The sequence below is a fragment of the Quercus lobata genome, chromosome 2 (genome assembly GCF_001633185.2).
Source record: "Quercus lobata isolate SW786 chromosome 2, ValleyOak3.0 Primary Assembly, whole genome shotgun sequence".
NCBI lineage: Eukaryota > Viridiplantae > Streptophyta > Magnoliopsida > Fagales > Fagaceae > Quercus > Quercus lobata.
In genome coordinates this window covers 84,601,747-84,620,305 of record NC_044905.1, presented here as the reverse complement: position 1 = coordinate 84,620,305, position 18,559 = coordinate 84,601,747, and the positions used below count along the sequence as shown (strand labels likewise).

The window sequence follows — 18,559 nt, the reverse complement described above, 5'->3', positions numbered from 1 at the left end:
AATACACAATTCCCTGATATTATCTATTAAAAACACCATAATATTAATAGAAACTTAACAATGGTTTTCCTTTGAATGCCTTTGTTTTTTCAACACCAAACAAAAGGCAAAACAAAAGGAAAACAAAACAAAACAAATATAAATTTCTATTTGGGTTGATATATTTGAAATCACTCTTGAAATGAAGTCAGTATCAAAAGGGGAAAAAAAAAATCACACAATCAAAAAGAAAATCCTAATTATAATGTTTTTCCCACGGTCTTTGCAACCACAGTTTGGTTGTTAAAAATAGGGAAAAAAAAAGAAAAAAAAAAGAAAAGAAAAAAGAAACAAAACTTTCACTGAAAATAAAAAACATTGAAAATAAAAAATATAACAAAGATTAGGTAAAAGGTGATTTCACATAGAAGATTTTGAGAGAGAGAGAGAGAGAGAGAGAGAGAGAGATATGCAGAAGTAGACGTGTTTTGGATAAATAAAATAAAATGAAATTATGGAGAGATATAGGGTTTGATTAAGGGTCTAAATTCTAAAGAGAGAAAATAATTAAAACATATATTTTAAATTGTTACGTCAAGTTGTGTTGAAAGATTCATCAACTTTAACTTGACCCAATTGATGTTATTTTATTTTATTTTTTAATTTTTTTTCATTGCTACCTAAACTACTAATCACAAAAAAAGCACAAAGCATCAAGTTAGGTTAGATCAGTTTTGTTGAGTTGAAATTGGATCACAACCCTAACTAAGATAAATATATATTTCATTTAATTTCAGCTAAAAAATGTTTTTTTTAAAAATCCCTATTTGAATACAAAAACAAATAAAATTTGAATAGTATAATATTAAAACTATATAATTCTTTTTCATTCATTCATTTTAATAATCTCCTAAACACTAGAGAAAAATGGTGTCATATTTCATTATTTTATGATATATCTATTTCTATTTTGCATAAACTATCAAAAATAGTTGAAAAGAAACCGAAAAGAAAAAAAAAAAAAAAAAAAACGTCATAAAAAAAGGCACATTATAATACCGTCTAATTAAAACGACAAACGTAGCATGGAACATTTAAACAGAAGTACCATGTGTAATGATCCGAAAGAGAACAAACGACCGGAGCGCCAACCGTCCCCAACGGTCAAGCTTATGGCAAAACTGCACCAGTCTTCGAGCTCTGAAACAAGTCCACGCTTCCATGCTCGTCAAAGGCTTCAATTCCAACCATTCTGCTCTCAGAGAACTCATTTTCGCCACTGCCATTTCTGTATCAGGCGCCACTCACTACGCGCACCAAGTGTTCGTTCATATTACCGAACCGGACACTTTCATGTGGAACACTATGATTAGAGGCTCAGCTCAGAGCTCCAACCCTTTAAACGCGATTTTGCTCTATACCCAGATGGAGAATCGGCATGTAAAGCCCGATAACTTCACTTTCCCGTTTGTACTCAAGGCCTGCACTAAGCTTTCCTGGGTCAAGATGGGATTTGGGATTCATGGGAAAGTGATGAGGTATGGTTTTGAATCGAATAAGTTTTTGAGGAATACCCTTATCTACTTTCATGCTAATTGTGGGGATTTGAGCGTTGCTAGAGCACTTTTTGATGGGTCGGCAATGAGGGATGTTGTACCTTGGTCAGCTTTGACAGCCGGGTATGCAAGGCGAGGGAAGTTGGGTGTTGCGAGGCAGCTTTTTGATGAAATGCCAGTTAAAGATTTGGTGTCTTGGAATGTGATGATAACAGGGTATGTGAAGCAAGGGGAGATGGAGAGTGCGAGGAAACTCTTTGAGGAGGTTCCAAAGAGGGATGTCGTGACTTGGAATGCAATGATTGCAGGGTATGTACTTTGTGGGTCACATGAGCAGGCATTGGAGATGTTTGAGGAGATGAGACGTGCGGGAGAGAGGCCGGACGAGGTGACCATGTTGAGTCTGTTGTCCGCTTGTGCAGATTTGGGAGATTTAGACGTTGGGCTGAAGATACACTGCAACATTTTGGAATTGTGTTCAGGAGATTTGAGCATTCTACTTGGGAATGCACTTATAGATATGTACGCCAAGTGTGGGAATATTGAGAAAGCACTCGAAGTGTTCCATGGGATGAGAGATAGAGATGTGTCGACTTGGAATTCAGTAATAGGAGGTTTGGCTTTCCATGGCCATGCTGAGGAATCAATCAATCTGTTTATGGAGATGCGCAGGTTGAAAATCAGGCCAAATGAGATAACTTTTGTTGGAGTCTTAGTTGCTTGCAGTCATGCTGGCAAAGTTGAAGAGGGGCGCAGGTATTTTAATATTATGAGAAATGAGTATAATATTGAGCCAAACATAAAGCACTGTGGGTGTATGGTCGACCTGCTAGGGCGAGCTGGGAGATTAAATGAAGCATTTGAGTTCATGGACTCCATGGAGATTGAACCCAATGCTATTGTCTGGAGGACTCTGCTTGGGGCATGCATAGTTCATGGAAATGTTGAGTTGGCAAGACGTGCAAATGAGCAGCTACTTGAAATGAGAAGGGACCAGAGTGGGGATTATGTACTTCTATCTAACATATATGCTTCACGTGGTGAATGGGATGGGGTTGAGAAGGTGAGGAAGTTGATGGATGACAGTGGGGTGAGGAAAGAGCCTGGCTGTAGCCTAGTTGAAGCAGATAACAGAGCTCTCATGTGGTTTTTATTTGATTCCAAATCCAAACCTAAGTTGAATTCAAGAAACCATATATCTTGAGCCACAAATAGGTAAAAGAAAATTGTGTCATCTATCTTGTTATCCTTAATTTTATTGTTCAGAAATAATCAAAAACAATGCATGCACCATAATTTTTCTTTTACTTTTGTAATCTGATTTGTACATTAATGATTTGACAAACAAGAAATTTTTGGACTGGTTACTGAGAATTATTAGCTGGTTTCTACTCTAAAATTGGGTGCTTCAATAGATCCAATTGTTGATCTCATGGTGTAGATGTAAACTTGTGCATTAGTTGTGACTGTCTGCCTGCACAGTAATAAATACACATATTTTTACCATGGCCAAAACTCAGAATAGATGAGGTTGGCATGATGTAATTATTAATCATCTTTCAAATGAATGAATAATCTAAAACTAGCATAACCAACAGAACAAGAATGTGAAGATCATGTTGTCAGATAGAAGTTAACATAATTACATAAGTGGAGCAAGGATGATAATCATTCCAGTGATTTAGTTAAAATATATTGGACACTTCTTTATACCACTACTTACAAGCTAAGTTGTTTGAGCTTGGACTATCACTTTCATATTTACCATTGTTTCAGGGATCAATAAGTCCAATTTCTTGAAGACTAGTAGAAGTTCATACTGATTATTCTTATTGGCCTTTCCTGCTCAGCAGTATAACAAAGTTCCAACACATGTCTCTGTTAACACATTATGTACAATTCGAAATTGGTCAAAAGAAGGCTTCATTTTACATATTATATGATGCTGTTATATGCGTTGCTAGTGAGGGGACTGCTTCAAGAGAGGCTGCCATCCATGTCTTCTTATACCCCGAAAATAGTTAAAGTGCTGTAATGACATTGCATATTGATAATGGAATCACATTTAGAATGATATGGATGGATACTTAGCGTTGTTCATACCCTCAATTTTTAAGACTTAGTTGTGTACTTATAGTAACAAAGCCATATGGCAGAAGCCGCAGAACGTATCATGTCCCATTGGGTGGGCTTCTGATGTTTTAAGTGCATTTCTTAATTACATTTTATTTACCCTTAAGATGTCCATTGAGTTTTTCTGGAACCAAAATGAACTGGTGGTTATACCAAGGTCCAAGATACATAAATGGGAGGCATTTTTTTTGGATGGTTTGGTCATGACTTGGCTTGGGATCAAAAGCTTTTACTTTGTGTTACACACACACACACACACACACACACACACACATGTATGTATATATGTGTGGGTGTGTATATATACAAGGAAAGAGGTACAAGGTCTCTAAATTAGCTATTTTGGAACCAAACTGGACTGTTGGTTGTATGGATGATATTGCACAGAATAAGGATGCTTTACACACACATATGTATGTATGTGTGGATGTGTATATATACCAGGAAAGAGGTTCAAGGTCTCTAAAATTAGCTATTTTGGAACCAAACTGGACTGTTGGTTATAAGGATGAAATTGCACAGAATAAGGATGCTTATGTGGTGGCGTTGGTATCTTTCTCAGCAGAAGGCTACCATTGGAATTCAATTTCACTAGACCGGTACAAGACAGAGCTAGAATCAGCCATTTTTTTCTTGGATTTACTTTATTCTGGAGTATGGAAGGGAGATGGCGTGAATAAATTGTGTTGGAAACCTTCTTCTCAATATCTCATGGGGTTTTTGAAGTTCGATCTTACTACAAAGTCTTGCTACCGTCTTCTCATGTCTTTTCCTTGGAAAAGTGTGGAAAACAACAATGCCAACAAAGGCCAGTTTTTTCATATGGACAGTGGCGTTGGGTTGGATTTTCTCTTCCAAAAACATATTTGAAGTGGACCGAATGGACTGAAGTGAACCAAAGGGATCGAAGTTGGACGTGAATTGATCAAAGTAGGCTGAGTGGACCGAAATGATTTGTTTCAACAGGAGTGTAACATCAATAAATGCTAGACTTCAACTTTTAGATATGATATATATATATATATATATATATATATAGTGAATGTAATGTAAGTAACTTAAAAGTAAGAACAATAGTAAGGCGGTAGAACCAGCTAAACAGTATATATGAAAATAATTCAAAGTAAATGAAAGTAATTTAGAACCGTCCGTTATGACGGTAATCCGTCTAAGGTAGCGGTAGCAATAAGTAGAATAATGAATAGAAAACTAAAAATACTTGTTATTGAAAGTAGAATAAACACTAACAGTAGTAGTGAATAAAAGATCTTAACAGTATAAGTTAACAATTACAAAACTTGAACTAGCCCTAGTTACAAGGTTTTGTAAGGAAGTAGTGATAGTAGGAATAAGGTAATAGGAGCAAGGAATTCTCTCTAGAGAAAGGCTTCTAAGAAGAAGAAGTTCCAAAGAGAAAATCCTAAGTAGAATTTTGAATTTAAAAGCTTATGGGAAGTAGAATTCTGTCCTAGACTTAAGGGACAACCCCTCTTAAATAGGCAAAATTTCGGGTGAACAGTAATCCGTGAATAGTAATCTGTGAACAGTGTTTTTTCACTTTTTGACTTAAAATCAGCTGAAATTTTTTTGTCTTTTTCTTGGTTTAGACTTTGTCAGAAGAAGCATGACAAGACCAAAGCAAGCAAGACCAAAGCATGAAAGCATGACAAGACATAGATTCATTCTTTTTCTTTTTAAGGACTTCAATATGAGCTTTCAGGAATATCTTTATTCCTAAGGACTTGTCAGACACATGGGATTGGGATCACTTCATATCAAGTGCATGGCTTATCAGAAGCATGGGATTTCATCATAACATTTTTGAATATTGTAACAATTTTGGCCGTTGTGCAGGCTAGACAAATAGGGGAAAGTAGCAGCAATCTTGAAACAGTAGTAACCTCAGGAATAAACTCATCAATCAGTGGAAGGAGCATCGGATGGATAACTATCAAAAGGACGTTGTGGAGAATCACATTCATGCTCATGGTAAATAGCATACTGATTATAGAATCCACAATATAAAATTGGCTCAAACGTTGGAATTTTCCCTAGGATGAGAAGACTTCTTGGATTACAATGATCAGCAATTCGAAAATGAGCAATGGTATCAGAATATGGTTTGGGACCAAAGACAAAAATCCTATCTGTGCTTCCCATGAAATGATAATTTTTCCATAAATTTTGAGCAACATTAATAATATACATACATATATATATATATATATATATATATTTATATAAGAAAGAAGCATTTGCTTTTGATGGTTTGATGACGCTTCTGGGGATCAGAAGTTTTACTATGCATTGTATATATAGATCTAATCTATTTCCATACAATATTTCTCTAATGATAGAATAGCTGTTTCCTTTTTCAATGAGAGTGATTTGTTGAACTGCCCTGTTAAACCAGCTAACCTTAGGTGCATTTAAATATTCAGATATTGAAAGATCACACCAGCCACTTTCTTTTTTTTTTTTTTTTGAGGAAGATCACACCTGCCTTTAATTCTTGGACCACAGGTCCGAGGAATCTAACTTTCTCTCATCCTAGTACTTAAACATTATGGCACCAATGAGATTTGATTCCTCGGAATTGTGGTAATAAGACTCACTGCAAAATTAGATAATAAATATTGAATCACTTTTAACTAGTTAATAAAATCAGGTTTCTACTTTCTAATTTTTAAATTGATTGCCATGGCTCTTTTATCTACATTCATCTTTATTTCATAGATTTGACATGATGGTGAATTTTTTGCAATGGGCTTTGATATGTCTAACTTGGATACTATGTTGCACGGACACGGACATGGGGTACGGCAATTTTTGAAAAATAAGAACACGACACGGTGGGGACACGGCGGTTAAATAATTAATTATATTTTATATTTAGGCATATTTTTTAATATTTTTAGACATAAAATACATTTATGTCTAGAATTTAAATTATGTAAGAACTATAAATAAGTAAACTAACACCCAAAGTAGTACAATAATACACAATATTTAACTTTAATAAATAAATAAAACTATAGTAGGACACACAAAAACAAAAATCACTAAATTCATAATAAATATTATAATTTATAAGGCAAAACAAAAGGCTGAGTAAAGAAATACATTAACTGTGAGAGTGGGATTAAAAAAAAAAAAAAAGACAAAACGTTAAAACTTATAATCGGCTCGATCTAGCTCTGGCGAGGGATAGAGGGCAGCGACAAAGGTCAGAGAGAGGGTGGGTTAAGAACTTGAGAGGTGGGTTTCTCAAAATCAATGTTATGAATACCGTTTCGGACCCTCTTTCGGTTTGTCTATTGGAACAGAATGTTTCGGTACCAACCTATTTCGGCATATTGTTGCATACTGTTTCGGGCTTACCACTATTTTATATATATATATATATATATATATTATTGATAAAAAAATCCATATAATAAATATTGAAGGTTTTAAAGTTATAAGTATATAATTTTTTTTTCACCAATCACAATCTATCACATCACAATTGTAACAAAAAGTTGTAAAAATTTTTATAGTCCTATACTTTTTCTAATTTTAGTGACTATGGAATCAAAAGGTTGAAAGTTTCTTTTTTATTATGAGTCACGTGAGGTTCACAAAAACAAAACAAAACAAAAAAAAAATTAATTAAATTCAAACGGACAAAACAAAAGAGCCTGGAAGGAATGAGTATTACGTGGGGCTCACAAACACCACAAAACAAAGAAAATATCTAAAGCCTAAAGACTCTAAAGTCTAAACTCTAAACACAAGTGGAGGACAGCCAAGACACACAAATAAAGAAGAAGACGTAGACCCCGTTTGTTTCCACTTTTTGAGCCCAAAAAGGGCGTTTTGAAAAAAGCTCAACCAAAAAATGCGTTTGGTAAGCTCAAAACGCAAAATTTTTTTTATAAAAGTTGCGTTTTGAGCATTGAGAAAAAATTGAGGACAAACGCGGAAGGGATTATGGACCCTTAGGGGTCCATAAATGAAAACGCACTATGCGCGTTTTGTATATTACCGTTGCAAACCCGAAAAATACCGAAATACCCAGCACTTTCTCTCACGCCCCTCATCTCTCATCTCTGCTCTCCCTTCGCAGTTTGCACGACGCCTCCATCTCTTCTCTCTGCCTTGCTCTGCCCTCTCCGTAAGTCTCTCTACTGTTTGTCTTTTTTCTTTGTCTTCCTTTTCTTCTTCCGCTTCGTCTTCCTCTTCTTCTTCTTTCTTTCTTTCTTTCTTGTTCTTCCTCTCCGTAAGTCTTTCTGTAGTTTTGGATTGTGGTTTGTTTTATGGGTAATGATTTTTCTGTGTGTTCTTTGGGTTGATTTCTCATGGGTATGGGTTGTTTTGATTTGGACCGAACTTGGGTTGATTCTCATGGGTTTGAGTTGGTTTTGATTTCTCTGTTCTTTGGTTGATTTCTCATGGATCTGGGTTTTGATTTCTCAGGTACCAAAAACATTGATCTGAATTTTTTTTTTTTTTTTTTACCGAGTTTGCTATTTTAATATATAATGAAGTGTTTAATTAGTATAGTTTGTGAATCTGAAATAGCCGAGATTAATCTTAGCTAGCTTCTAGCATGTGTAATTTGACTTCTTGTTGTACACTAATGAGCTTAATAAGTACCATCTTCAATCTTCAGTGTATGTCTGCTAGGCTTGCATACTACAATAAAGGGGATTAGAGTCTCTTTATGATCTAAGACACAATTAGAGAGGATAAGCTATTATGCTTAACTACGAGTAGATTCTACTTGTTATTGACATGGTAATTGGATTAGAATGATATTTTACAGTGTGGAGAGTCTCTCAGCAAAAAGAGAGAGTGGAGAGTCGGATATTCGGGTCGTTCCACACATTCCAGCATTACTATGTCTTTGCCTTTGCAAGAATTCCATTTCTTGGACTTTGGATCAATGAGATATCATCAGCTATTTTTCCAGAGTTTTCTTTAACATGATTGGTCCTAGAATCTTTGGATGTTTTATTTTTACTTAAAGACGCTCTATTTAATTATGGACTATATATTTGTAGTCCTATCACCAAGAAAACTTATATTGATAGTTTACAAGGTGTTTTTTTTAATGATGCAGAGCTGCTGCTCTTGCACAATGCTAGATTGGTTTTTTCTGATCTACATAAAGCAGTACAATAGCACTTATTTATACTTGAAATAGCCTTCTAGACTATTAGATACAAATAACTGACTAAGGAACTTTGTAATGATTGGAACTTTGTCAAGTGTTTTACTGTATTTATTAAACAGATTGGAACTTTGATTATGATATTGACTTAGTAGGGTGGTAGTTTTTATTCTTTGGATGATGATATTGTAGACATTTGTAATGTATTGGTTTGGGCATAACAATCATTACTATTATATTTGTCTATTTGACTATGGTTATAGTTTTTTAGTTTGGAGATTTTTTATTGTGGTATTGTGTATTAGTAGAGCCAATTTTTTTTTTAAAAATTGTATTTGCATTATTAACCGGTTATAAACTGATCATTGAAGGTGACTTTAAAACCTTGTTTTCAGGGGAAAAAATACTGGTCTGCCCCTACAGGTTAAGGTTTTTGTAGTGCGTATACATTATGATGCCTTGCTTAGCAGTTATGAGCAGAATTCAGGATTTTTAATAGACCTTGCGATAGTGGTTCTTCATGATTCCATTGCTAATTCCATTTGGGGGGATAATAAACTTGGGTTATTGGTATGTATTTTATCATCTTTTTTACATTTTTGTGTTGTACAATTTAAACTTAGATTATTGATATGTATTTTATATGTTTTTACATTTTTATGTAGTACAATTTAAACCTAGATTATTGGTGTATATTTTATCATCTTTTTACATTTTTATTTTGTGCTTCATGTTGATGGAAATTATTTAGATTTAATTAATATTAATAAGAAGTCATTAATAGTAATAACAAATAATTATGACACTAAAAAAGAAAAATTTCCCAAACATTATTAAAATAATACCAATAATATATTATTATTATTATTATTATTATCTTTTAATAAGTATATGAAATAGATGAAATAAACTCACATAAAAAAAAAAAAAGTATGAAATAAATTCCCTTATATATACATTGTCCTTTTTGGTAATTTATCCCTCAACTTTTTCATTATGCACTTTTTAAATGTTTTTACCAAACACTCAGCTTTTTCATTATGCACTTTTTAACAGTTTTTACCAAACACTCAGCTTTTTGAAACTCCACTTTTTCATTATGCATTTTTAACAAAACTCCACTTTTTCATTATGCACTTTTACAAAAAGCTGAACCAAACTCACCCGTAGTCAGGTAGCAGACCGAAACCAAAAGAGGAAGAAGAAGAAGAAGAAAAAGAGGAAGAAAAGCACGAAACCCAGAAGGAGGTAGGATTTTGATTTTGATTTTGATTTTTTTTTTTTTTTTTTTTTTTTTTTTTTTTTTTTTTTTTCAGTCAAAATCTTTGTATCAGACGAAATTTTCATTTGGCCGAAATAGCCGGAATGACTCGAAATATGCCAAAATTTTCTTTTTTTTCTTCACTGCTGGCGTGTCAGATGCGTTGGAGTCGTGTCGGCGCGTGTCGGAGAAACGAAAAAAAAAAAAAAGAGGACACTCGCCGGACACTGGAATTCGACGAGTCGTACCCGTTTCGGTGTCCGACATGTGTCTGACACCGACACGATGTCAAAAATGGTGTGTCCGTGAAACCTAGTTGGATATTCTGTGTAACTAGCTACTAACCATTCCCATGACTTGGCAAAAATAAAAATAAAAAATAAAAAAACCATTCGCATGAGGAGTGTATGAATGAATTACTTAATTTGAGTTATATGAATTAAACTGCAAATGTAAATCATGATAAAATATTCACTTCCATTACACTCCTGAAGGAACATATAATCATATTGAATTTTACACCAGAAGCGTTGTCACATTTAACAAAGAAGAAACATAAAACATAAGAGACGCTAGTCATGTTCTATTATACAGTCACTCTTGCACACGACAAACTAAGAAATACATCCACGCATTGAGCATAATTGCATTATTGAAATGTATGATCATCTATCAACGTCGGGAGAGGGCCATGGCGGATAACAGGATTAGCAGTATAAACACAACAACGGCTCCAAAGGATCCGATCAAAGAGCCAGAAGTGCGCTCGCAGAAGGAGTTGAACTGTTGGCAAATGGCAAGCCAATATGTCTTAGAATTCCCCTTGTGTGCTAAGTATACAATAGCTGCTGCTGCAGATGCTCCAGCGGTTAAAAGAGCTAGCATTACCTACACAAGGGTGAAAATATCCCATAAGAGAACTTATCAATTTTAAAGATATTGATACATCTTCCTTTTTGACAGAAAAGTACTTCCAAAATACACAAGGCGATTATTTTATGAAGTAACATGTGACGTTGCAAAATGGAACCATATGATTGTTATATTCCTCTAAAGTGCTTCCAAGATACTATCTCAATGGTGACGGAAAAAAATTACTTTTTTAATTTTTCTTGGATCACTAACAATTTAGGACTAAGAGCAGTACATATTTTCTTGGAATTAAGCTTCTTCTAGGCATTTTGTAATTGCCAAATTATTACTTAGCCATGTGAATATTGTATAGAATCTCGAAGAATTTACCGTATCAAAGAAAATCAAGGGAATTCTACTTCTTTGCGCACTGCTGCTCAGGATGTGGAAGATAGAAAGGGGGAGAGAAAGAACCAGATAAGCACTTACAATGGAATTCGCAAACACAAAAAACCTGTTCCAATAGACACAGTTAACATACCATGATATATTAATATTAATATCGATGATAAATTGTAATTTTAGTCTCTAAAATATGGGGTATGTTCGATTTTGATCCCTCAAATTTCACAATGTGTCAACGGTTCCAGAATAGATAAGATTGAGTTAGAACTTTTTAAAATTAGGGGATCAAAATCAAACAGACCTATATTTTGAGAACCAAAAATGCAATTTACCCTATAAAATAGCAAGCATATTGTTACAAATAAAAAGTACTTGATGGTCAGGAAGACGAGACATACGTAAGCGTTGGAAGATCTTTAAACTCAGCCCTGAACCGCGTGAACCGGGTAACAAAAGGAAGTGTTTCATTAGTTGTTCCCATGGCTATAGCACTTCCTAGGGTACCCAGAACTGCAACTAGCCTAAGAATGAAATCTAGGATGGACACCCCTCTATTCATGCCAACCCTTTGCTTAGAAATCTTACCATCACCAATCACAATAGCACCTGAGTTCATTTTTGCTTAGAAACTAGCTTGGTGCTAAAATTCAATACTTTTGAAGGGGTTTTGAGTTTGAGTTGAATGTGTGCACTGGAAAGGGAAACGGAAAGGGTATTTATATATCCATGCAAGCTCTGATATTCCACCATGCACAACTTTCAAAAGGTGTAGTAGGTTTGGTGGACTATAGTGTAATAGGTTTGGTCGACTATCATATGTTTGATTGGCTGGGCAATCAGCACCACCTAAAAACTTTTAGGGGAGACTTTTGTTTAAAATGATATGTTTAAGGAAACAATTCAGCCAAAAAAAAAAAAAAAAGTCTTGAGTCTAAATTTTTTAAGAAAATGTTAAAAAGCTAATGTCAAATTTATTACAAAAGATTTACAAACTAAAGTAACATATTAAACTGATAAGTGCTACTTAAAAATTGTAATAACTAAATTTCTTAATTACTATTTGCAATGTTTTAGAAGTCGACACATCAATTTATAAGAATTAAATAGTAAAATTTGTAATAACTATAATATCACTTCAAAAAATTTCATTTGTAGTGATGATTTATCGTGATCGATGAATGATGGAAAGTGATATTAGTTACAAACTTATGTAAAAATGATATTATTCTGATTACAACTTACCAACGTAACAAGATATATGAAAAAAAATGGTATTCTTAATATTGATCTGTGCTAAATCAAGCCAGGCGTCATTGAGGTTGACATAGCTGCATACAGAGCATCACCATCCTAACTAAAGCTGATTTTAGGGTTATTTTTTAATAAGTACTTACCCGTACTTGCTCTATTTGATACTATTTTTTTTATGCTAAAGCACGAGGCCACCACCTGATCTTCGGATCTTCCAACTCCACAAAACCATAGGCCCCAAAATTAAAGGGGCAAAATGACTAATATACAAATAGAGAGGATATGAGGATCCCCTGATAAGCGCAAGTGAAGAACCGACACCTTATCATTTTACAACCACAAAGACGGGTTTATGTTTATGACTGGAGGAAGCTTCGTAACATGGTGCAGTTAGCTAGACATCTAGGGAAGCACAATCTTAAAAACATATGGAGGTTGAGTTGGTGTATGATTATCTCTATTATCTAACATTTAACCAATCCACTTAGCAGCAAAGAGTAGAATACCTCAGCGGTTGATGGGTTGGCTACACGCCCCTATTAGCATCTTCTTGCTGTGTACAATATTAATGGATATTGAAATTAAGGCCAGTGTGGCTGCTACTGAATGAAACCCACATGATCTTGAGCAATCTGATATGGCCACTAGGCACTAGAAGTGCTTCTTGTAATAAGGAAAACAACCTGACTAATTTGCTGAATTTAAGGATTTAATTAAGACAATCAACATTAAATGCTGATTGCATCTTTTATGGAAGATCAAGATGTGTGTCAAGTGTGGTTATTTGATTAAAAAGACTTTTAAACTTTCCCATGAGTTATTTATCATTGCACAATGCACTTGACATGGGCTTATTAGTCCTCTTTGTTTTCAATGCATATTAGACGGTCCTTGAATGAGCCCATTATCAATGCAAAACGACCACCTTATCCTCTAATCCACATCTCAGAATTGGGCATGGCCCATACAGCAGAACTGAGAGGGAAATGACAAGAAAGATGGTTTAGCCATAGTTCCATATGATGATTGGAATTAGGCTTTGTATTTGGGTTAATTTGTCACTTCCATTTTTGCCTTCAACACGCATAAAAACAGCTTCATTTACTTCTCAGTGTGTTGGTTTTGTCCAATCCTCAAGGTCACGGACTGGGCTCTTACTGGGTCCATTCAAAGTTAACCTTGTAAACCATCATTTGAGCTCACTCTTGTGGAATGCTCTGGTGGCCCTTGGGCCTACTTAATTCGTTCCAGATACAAACTGCCCGTGAGATCATCGAGTGTAAAAAAACAAGACTATGTGAAAAATATTTTGTTGATAGACTTACTGGATTTGGAATCAACTTAGAGAATAAAAGGCCGAAAACTTGGCCCGTTTTCATAATCTAAACTCTTACGAAACTAGCCCAAATTATGGCCTTGTATGTATCAAATGGCTGCAGCTGGGCTGGCCATAATTTAACATTGCAATGTCTTAAAATTAACACTAATAGTATGTTTGGATTAAGAGAGAGGGAGGAGGAATAGAGTAGAGTAGAGTAGATTTAGCATAAAATTAACTTATTTTTAACCAACTCTACTCCATTCCCTTCCGCCTTCCCTCCACTCTCTCTCCTCCCTCCCTCCATTCAAACAGACCATAATGATTGTGGACAATTGGTGATGAGTCTCTTCTCATCCATATAGAAGTATAGAACTTCTATAGATTGAGCTGAGTGAGTGAAAGTCTCACAATTGATCTAATCTCTTTTCAAAGTAGCTATTATTGAAGTTCTGATGATAAACATAAAGAAAAAGAGAGAAAGAGGGAGCTTGAAATAAACTTTATATGTATCAACTGTGCAATTTTTGCGTATGATTTACATTGTGACGGTTCTAAATAAGTGAATATATATTATATAGCACTGAGACTTGTCACTGTACAAGGGAAAATTTCTTTAATTTGAGCTAGTATCAAGGCCACAGTACTGGGTCCTTGATTCTTGCTCAATTAGGTGAGGTGAGTATACATGGAAACTAATATATACTATTATATTATGAGAGATGTTACGTCTACAACATTTTTACAACAAATTACAGGTGGTTAATTGTTATTGGTTCAAATTTGAAACTAACACTAAGATTACTTTTTTGTCGTAACAATAACAACCAGTAACAACCTGCCACTTAGGATTTGTTGTAAAATTGTTGTAGACGTATCATTTCTCATTATACTAACAGCTACAAAGTCGAAAAAGATCAACTTAGATTAATTTTGTTTGTGAGTTATATCAAGGAGGAACTAGCACAGTTTGTTAAATCTTAAAGTTGCATTTGGATTTGGATGTAAAGAATAACTGTTATTATAAATCAATTAATATAAATTTTAAGCATGTTTTATGGTTGAGTTTTGAAGATTTTATTCAAACATAATTTATAATCTATAATCTATATAAAACTGAAAAACCTTAACTTTTAGAGAAACGCAATTTGAGGAAGAGAGAAATATAGCGAAGAGTGAGCATGAGATATTTGATATTTCCACTGGATTTTGAGAGTATTTGAAAAATTGAAATCTATAAATTTGAACCTATCAAATTCTGTTTGGATTTGGGTCAAATCCCAATCCATCTCTTTTAACTTATCCAAACAAAATATCTGGATTTGAGCCTCAAAACCAAATCCATAGGCCAGAATCCATGGCATCCAAACATAAAGAAATTCATTCTCAGTATTCTATCAATGAAAATATGCTTAATAAACCAAAATTATGAAATTATGCTTTCATAAACCTTAAAACATTGACAGTTATCCTCAAATTTCCTCAACAAACCAAACAATGCCTCTTTTATCCAAAAAAAAAAAAAAAAAATGTAACCCCTCATAACCAAATAACACCATAATAAAAAAAATAAAAAATCTTTTTTCCAAATCAATGAGCCTCACAATCAAATAATCTCTAAATCAAACATAATTCCCAAATTGATAAACCAAACAAAAATAAAAATTACTAAGTAAAATCAAAGAACTGACTTTTAGTCGCCAATAAGATGGACATCGGTGATATTGTAGCCGATGTGGGCAAGAACACAGTCGCCGATGGGGTTTCCAAACAAAAGCAATTTTGTGAGAAGAAGAATCGACTAGGAGAGAGAGAGAGAGATTTGAGAAACAATTGGAAGAGAGAAGGATTTTGACAGTGAAAGAGAACAAGAATGAGAGAGGGGGAGAGAGTAGTAATTTGCTCAATAACTAGTGGAATTGGTATGAAACGTTAGAATTTGATAAGTTATTCTTGGTAACTCGATTTACAAGTCGAGTTCTCTATATTTATAAGGGAAATGCTAAAAGCATTACTAGTTTTACTATATGAAACTTACAATGATATGGTAATCAATATGATTAGTGGGTTTCAATAAACACTTTATTGAATTTTTAATTTTCTTTTTATAATTTGTGACACATTAATTTGTAATACAAATATACTAAAACTTAGAGTACGTTTGGTATGCTGGAATAGCTTCTGTAATAGAATAGTTATTTATGTGTAATAGCAATTTAGTCATTTGATTGCATATTTATTACATGGATTAGTTATTATATTGGAATGACTATTCTTTAAATTGAAGAGTAGCTATTCTTCTTTAAAATGGATGTAATAGCTATTCCTTAGTATATATAATAAGTTTTAAAATTAATATATTTCCAAAAATATAAAGTTTCCTTATACATCATTGTAGTTGCACGATTTTCCTGGCCCAAATTCTATTGATCAGGCCTTGGCCCAAAGCGCAACCCACAATAAATATTTGTAGATGATGGGTCAAAGAACTTAGCCTCAGTGAGCCTATTCGGTCTGGTACATGGACAGTATTGTTGCAGAAAACAAAAGCACAAGAATGGATCTCTCACGTATAATTCTATTTCTTCAGTTCATAATACAGTTTTCTCCGTCCCTTTCTTTGAGGGACTCCACTACATTATATAGTTCCCCTCCTCTCATCTCAACCTTACACTTGTTGATCATCTAAGCATCTACTTGAGTACCTGTCCCATCAGACGCCCTCATCTCTCCCTTTGTGAGTTGCAGAGGCCAAGGCGGTACTGTTCAGGGGTCTTTTCCTCATTAATGCGGCCAAGAGGGTGGTTGGGGCGCAATTAATGTGGTGGTAGCTCTCCATGAGATATTTTGGATTTTATTCATTTTATATGTTGGGAGGATGAACTGAAATGGCTGGGGAGAGTTCCTCGTCTGGGCTTCGTGATGTCCGAGGAGGAGTTACTCCTCGGACAGGTTTCCTTGGCGTTTATTGGGATTGAGTAATGCTTCATATGTGGTTTCTCTTCGGACAGGACGCTCCTCGGACGGGCCTGAATTTGGAATAGCCCATTATTTCTGGGCCGGGCCCCACAATAGCCCCTCAAAACTCCGATTTCTATCTCCTTCCGAGGAGAAAAACGGGGTTTTGATGTTTGGGAGAGGATGGAAATAAGGAGAGCGTGTGGCGCGCGTGCGGACCGTTACTTTTGACGCGCTACAATTTACGAGGCGCAACCATTAACTTCTGGAGGCGTTATGTTCCCTCATCCAACGGTGTGGCGTAGATCGAACGGCCATCGTTTTTTCTCGTATTTTTAGGCAGGAGTGATCTTTTCTCTCTCCTCCGGGCTATATAAGACGTCATAGGGGTTCAGTTTCTTCTTTTTATCTGCATTTCATAAACCTCAGAGGCTTCCAGAGAACTCCATCGAACCCCAGAGATATACGAACACTTGCATCCGTTACGCCACCGTAGTCGTTTTTTGTGAAGCGTTTCGTCCACGAGAGATTCCCAGGCGTCTCATTGAGCGTTTTGTGAAGGTACTAGTACATTTCGTTCATCTCGCTATTTCAATTCCCTCCTCGGACTCTACTTTTCTTCTCAGTCTTTACTTTCGTTTCCTCAGTTCAGTTCAGATGGGTAGATTTGAGAAATTAGTAAAAACTCCAGCCGCTATGGAGGTCTTTAGGGCTAAATACCACATTCCCCTGGGGGTTGGGCTGTAGTACTGTCCTCTTGAAGGAGTATTGACAGAGAGAGGTATGGGAGAAGTTGTTATCCCCATGATTGCTTTCATAGAGGGAGGGATGACACTTCCCATGCGTAGGATTACAAGGGAATACCTGTTCAACCATAGGTTGACGCTGTATCAGTGTGCCCCGAATATGTTCAAGATACTAGGCTGTGTAGATGTCTTAGACGAGCGGATGAATCTAGGCCTTACTTGGCACGATGTGGCTTATCTGTACGAATGTCACCGCCTCGTGGATGATGGGTATTATCTTAAATCCCGGAACGAGGACGTTAGGTTGATCTCTTGTCTCCCAATATCCAATAAGACCGTGAAGAATGACTTCCTTATTGCTTCTGGGGAGTGGTTCGACGGTATTCATTGTCCAACTCGGGCAGGAAACCCAGGTGCGGCGTTTTTAGGATCGGTCCTTTTTGGGAAAGGATTTAGTATTGAGGGGTTATTTTTCTTGCTTTCTTTGTATTTGGAAAATTTCATGTACTAACCCCACTTTTCTTGGTTGTTTGCAGATAAAGTTCACGTCGCTCCTCGATTGAACTTTGTGAACGTGCCAGCGTTGAACTACCTTCTTAGGTCGGAGATTTACGTTTCTAAGGACGGACAGTTGCGTGCGGCCCATCTGGTTTTGGGCTATCAACCTCTGAGCAACTCTTTCCAGGCTATCGGTCACGCTATAAGGGCTGGCAGTCCGAGGTTGGCTAGGATTGACGTGTCCAAGGACGGGTTCCTAGCTGATCATGATCTGCCACCAGTTGTGTTGCCCGGTGTCAGAGATCCCTACTTAGCAGAGCAGCTACCTCCGCCAAACGAGCCCGGTGTTGCCGTTCAGGTTGAAGAGGAAGCTGAGTCATCTCGTCTTTCCCTTGAGGAAGAGATAGACGAGTTTTATTTTAAGGAGGAAGTACAGCAAACCCCCTT

The 18,559-nt window shown here is 35.6% G+C and overlaps 2 protein-coding genes across 3 annotated transcripts; one reads left to right on the top strand and one right to left on the bottom strand.

The window, feature by feature from the left end:
- Positions 1-1,050: 1,050 nt before the first annotated feature.
- LOC115976902 (pentatricopeptide repeat-containing protein At5g15300) lies at positions 1,051-3,651 on the top strand. The gene is made up of 2 exons (XM_031098446.1): positions 1,051-2,750; positions 3,312-3,651. Exon 1 carries the CDS (start codon positions 1,096-1,098, stop codon positions 2,737-2,739), a length of 1,644 nt encoding a protein of 547 aa, XP_030954306.1. The 5' UTR covers positions 1,051-1,095; the 3' UTR covers positions 2,740-2,750; positions 3,312-3,651.
- A 6,872-nt stretch (positions 3,652-10,523) lies between these two features.
- LOC115978399 (casparian strip membrane protein 3) lies at positions 10,524-13,218 on the bottom strand. Of its 2 annotated transcripts, XM_031100420.1 has the most exons (4): positions 13,099-13,218; positions 11,740-11,947; positions 11,327-11,450; positions 10,524-10,972 (listed from the first exon to the last, which is right to left on the bottom strand). In XM_031100420.1, the coding sequence occupies exons 2-4, from the start codon at positions 11,898-11,900 to the stop codon at positions 10,757-10,759; spliced, it is 501 nt and encodes a 166-aa protein (XP_030956280.1). In that variant the 5' UTR covers positions 11,901-11,947; positions 13,099-13,218; the 3' UTR covers positions 10,524-10,756. The 2 variants fall into 2 exon arrangements, with proteins under 2 accessions (XP_030956280.1, XP_030956279.1); XM_031100419.1 differs by lacking the exon at positions 13,099-13,218 and having other exon boundaries at positions 11,740-12,266.
- Between the last annotated feature and the right edge of the window lie 5,341 nt (positions 13,219-18,559).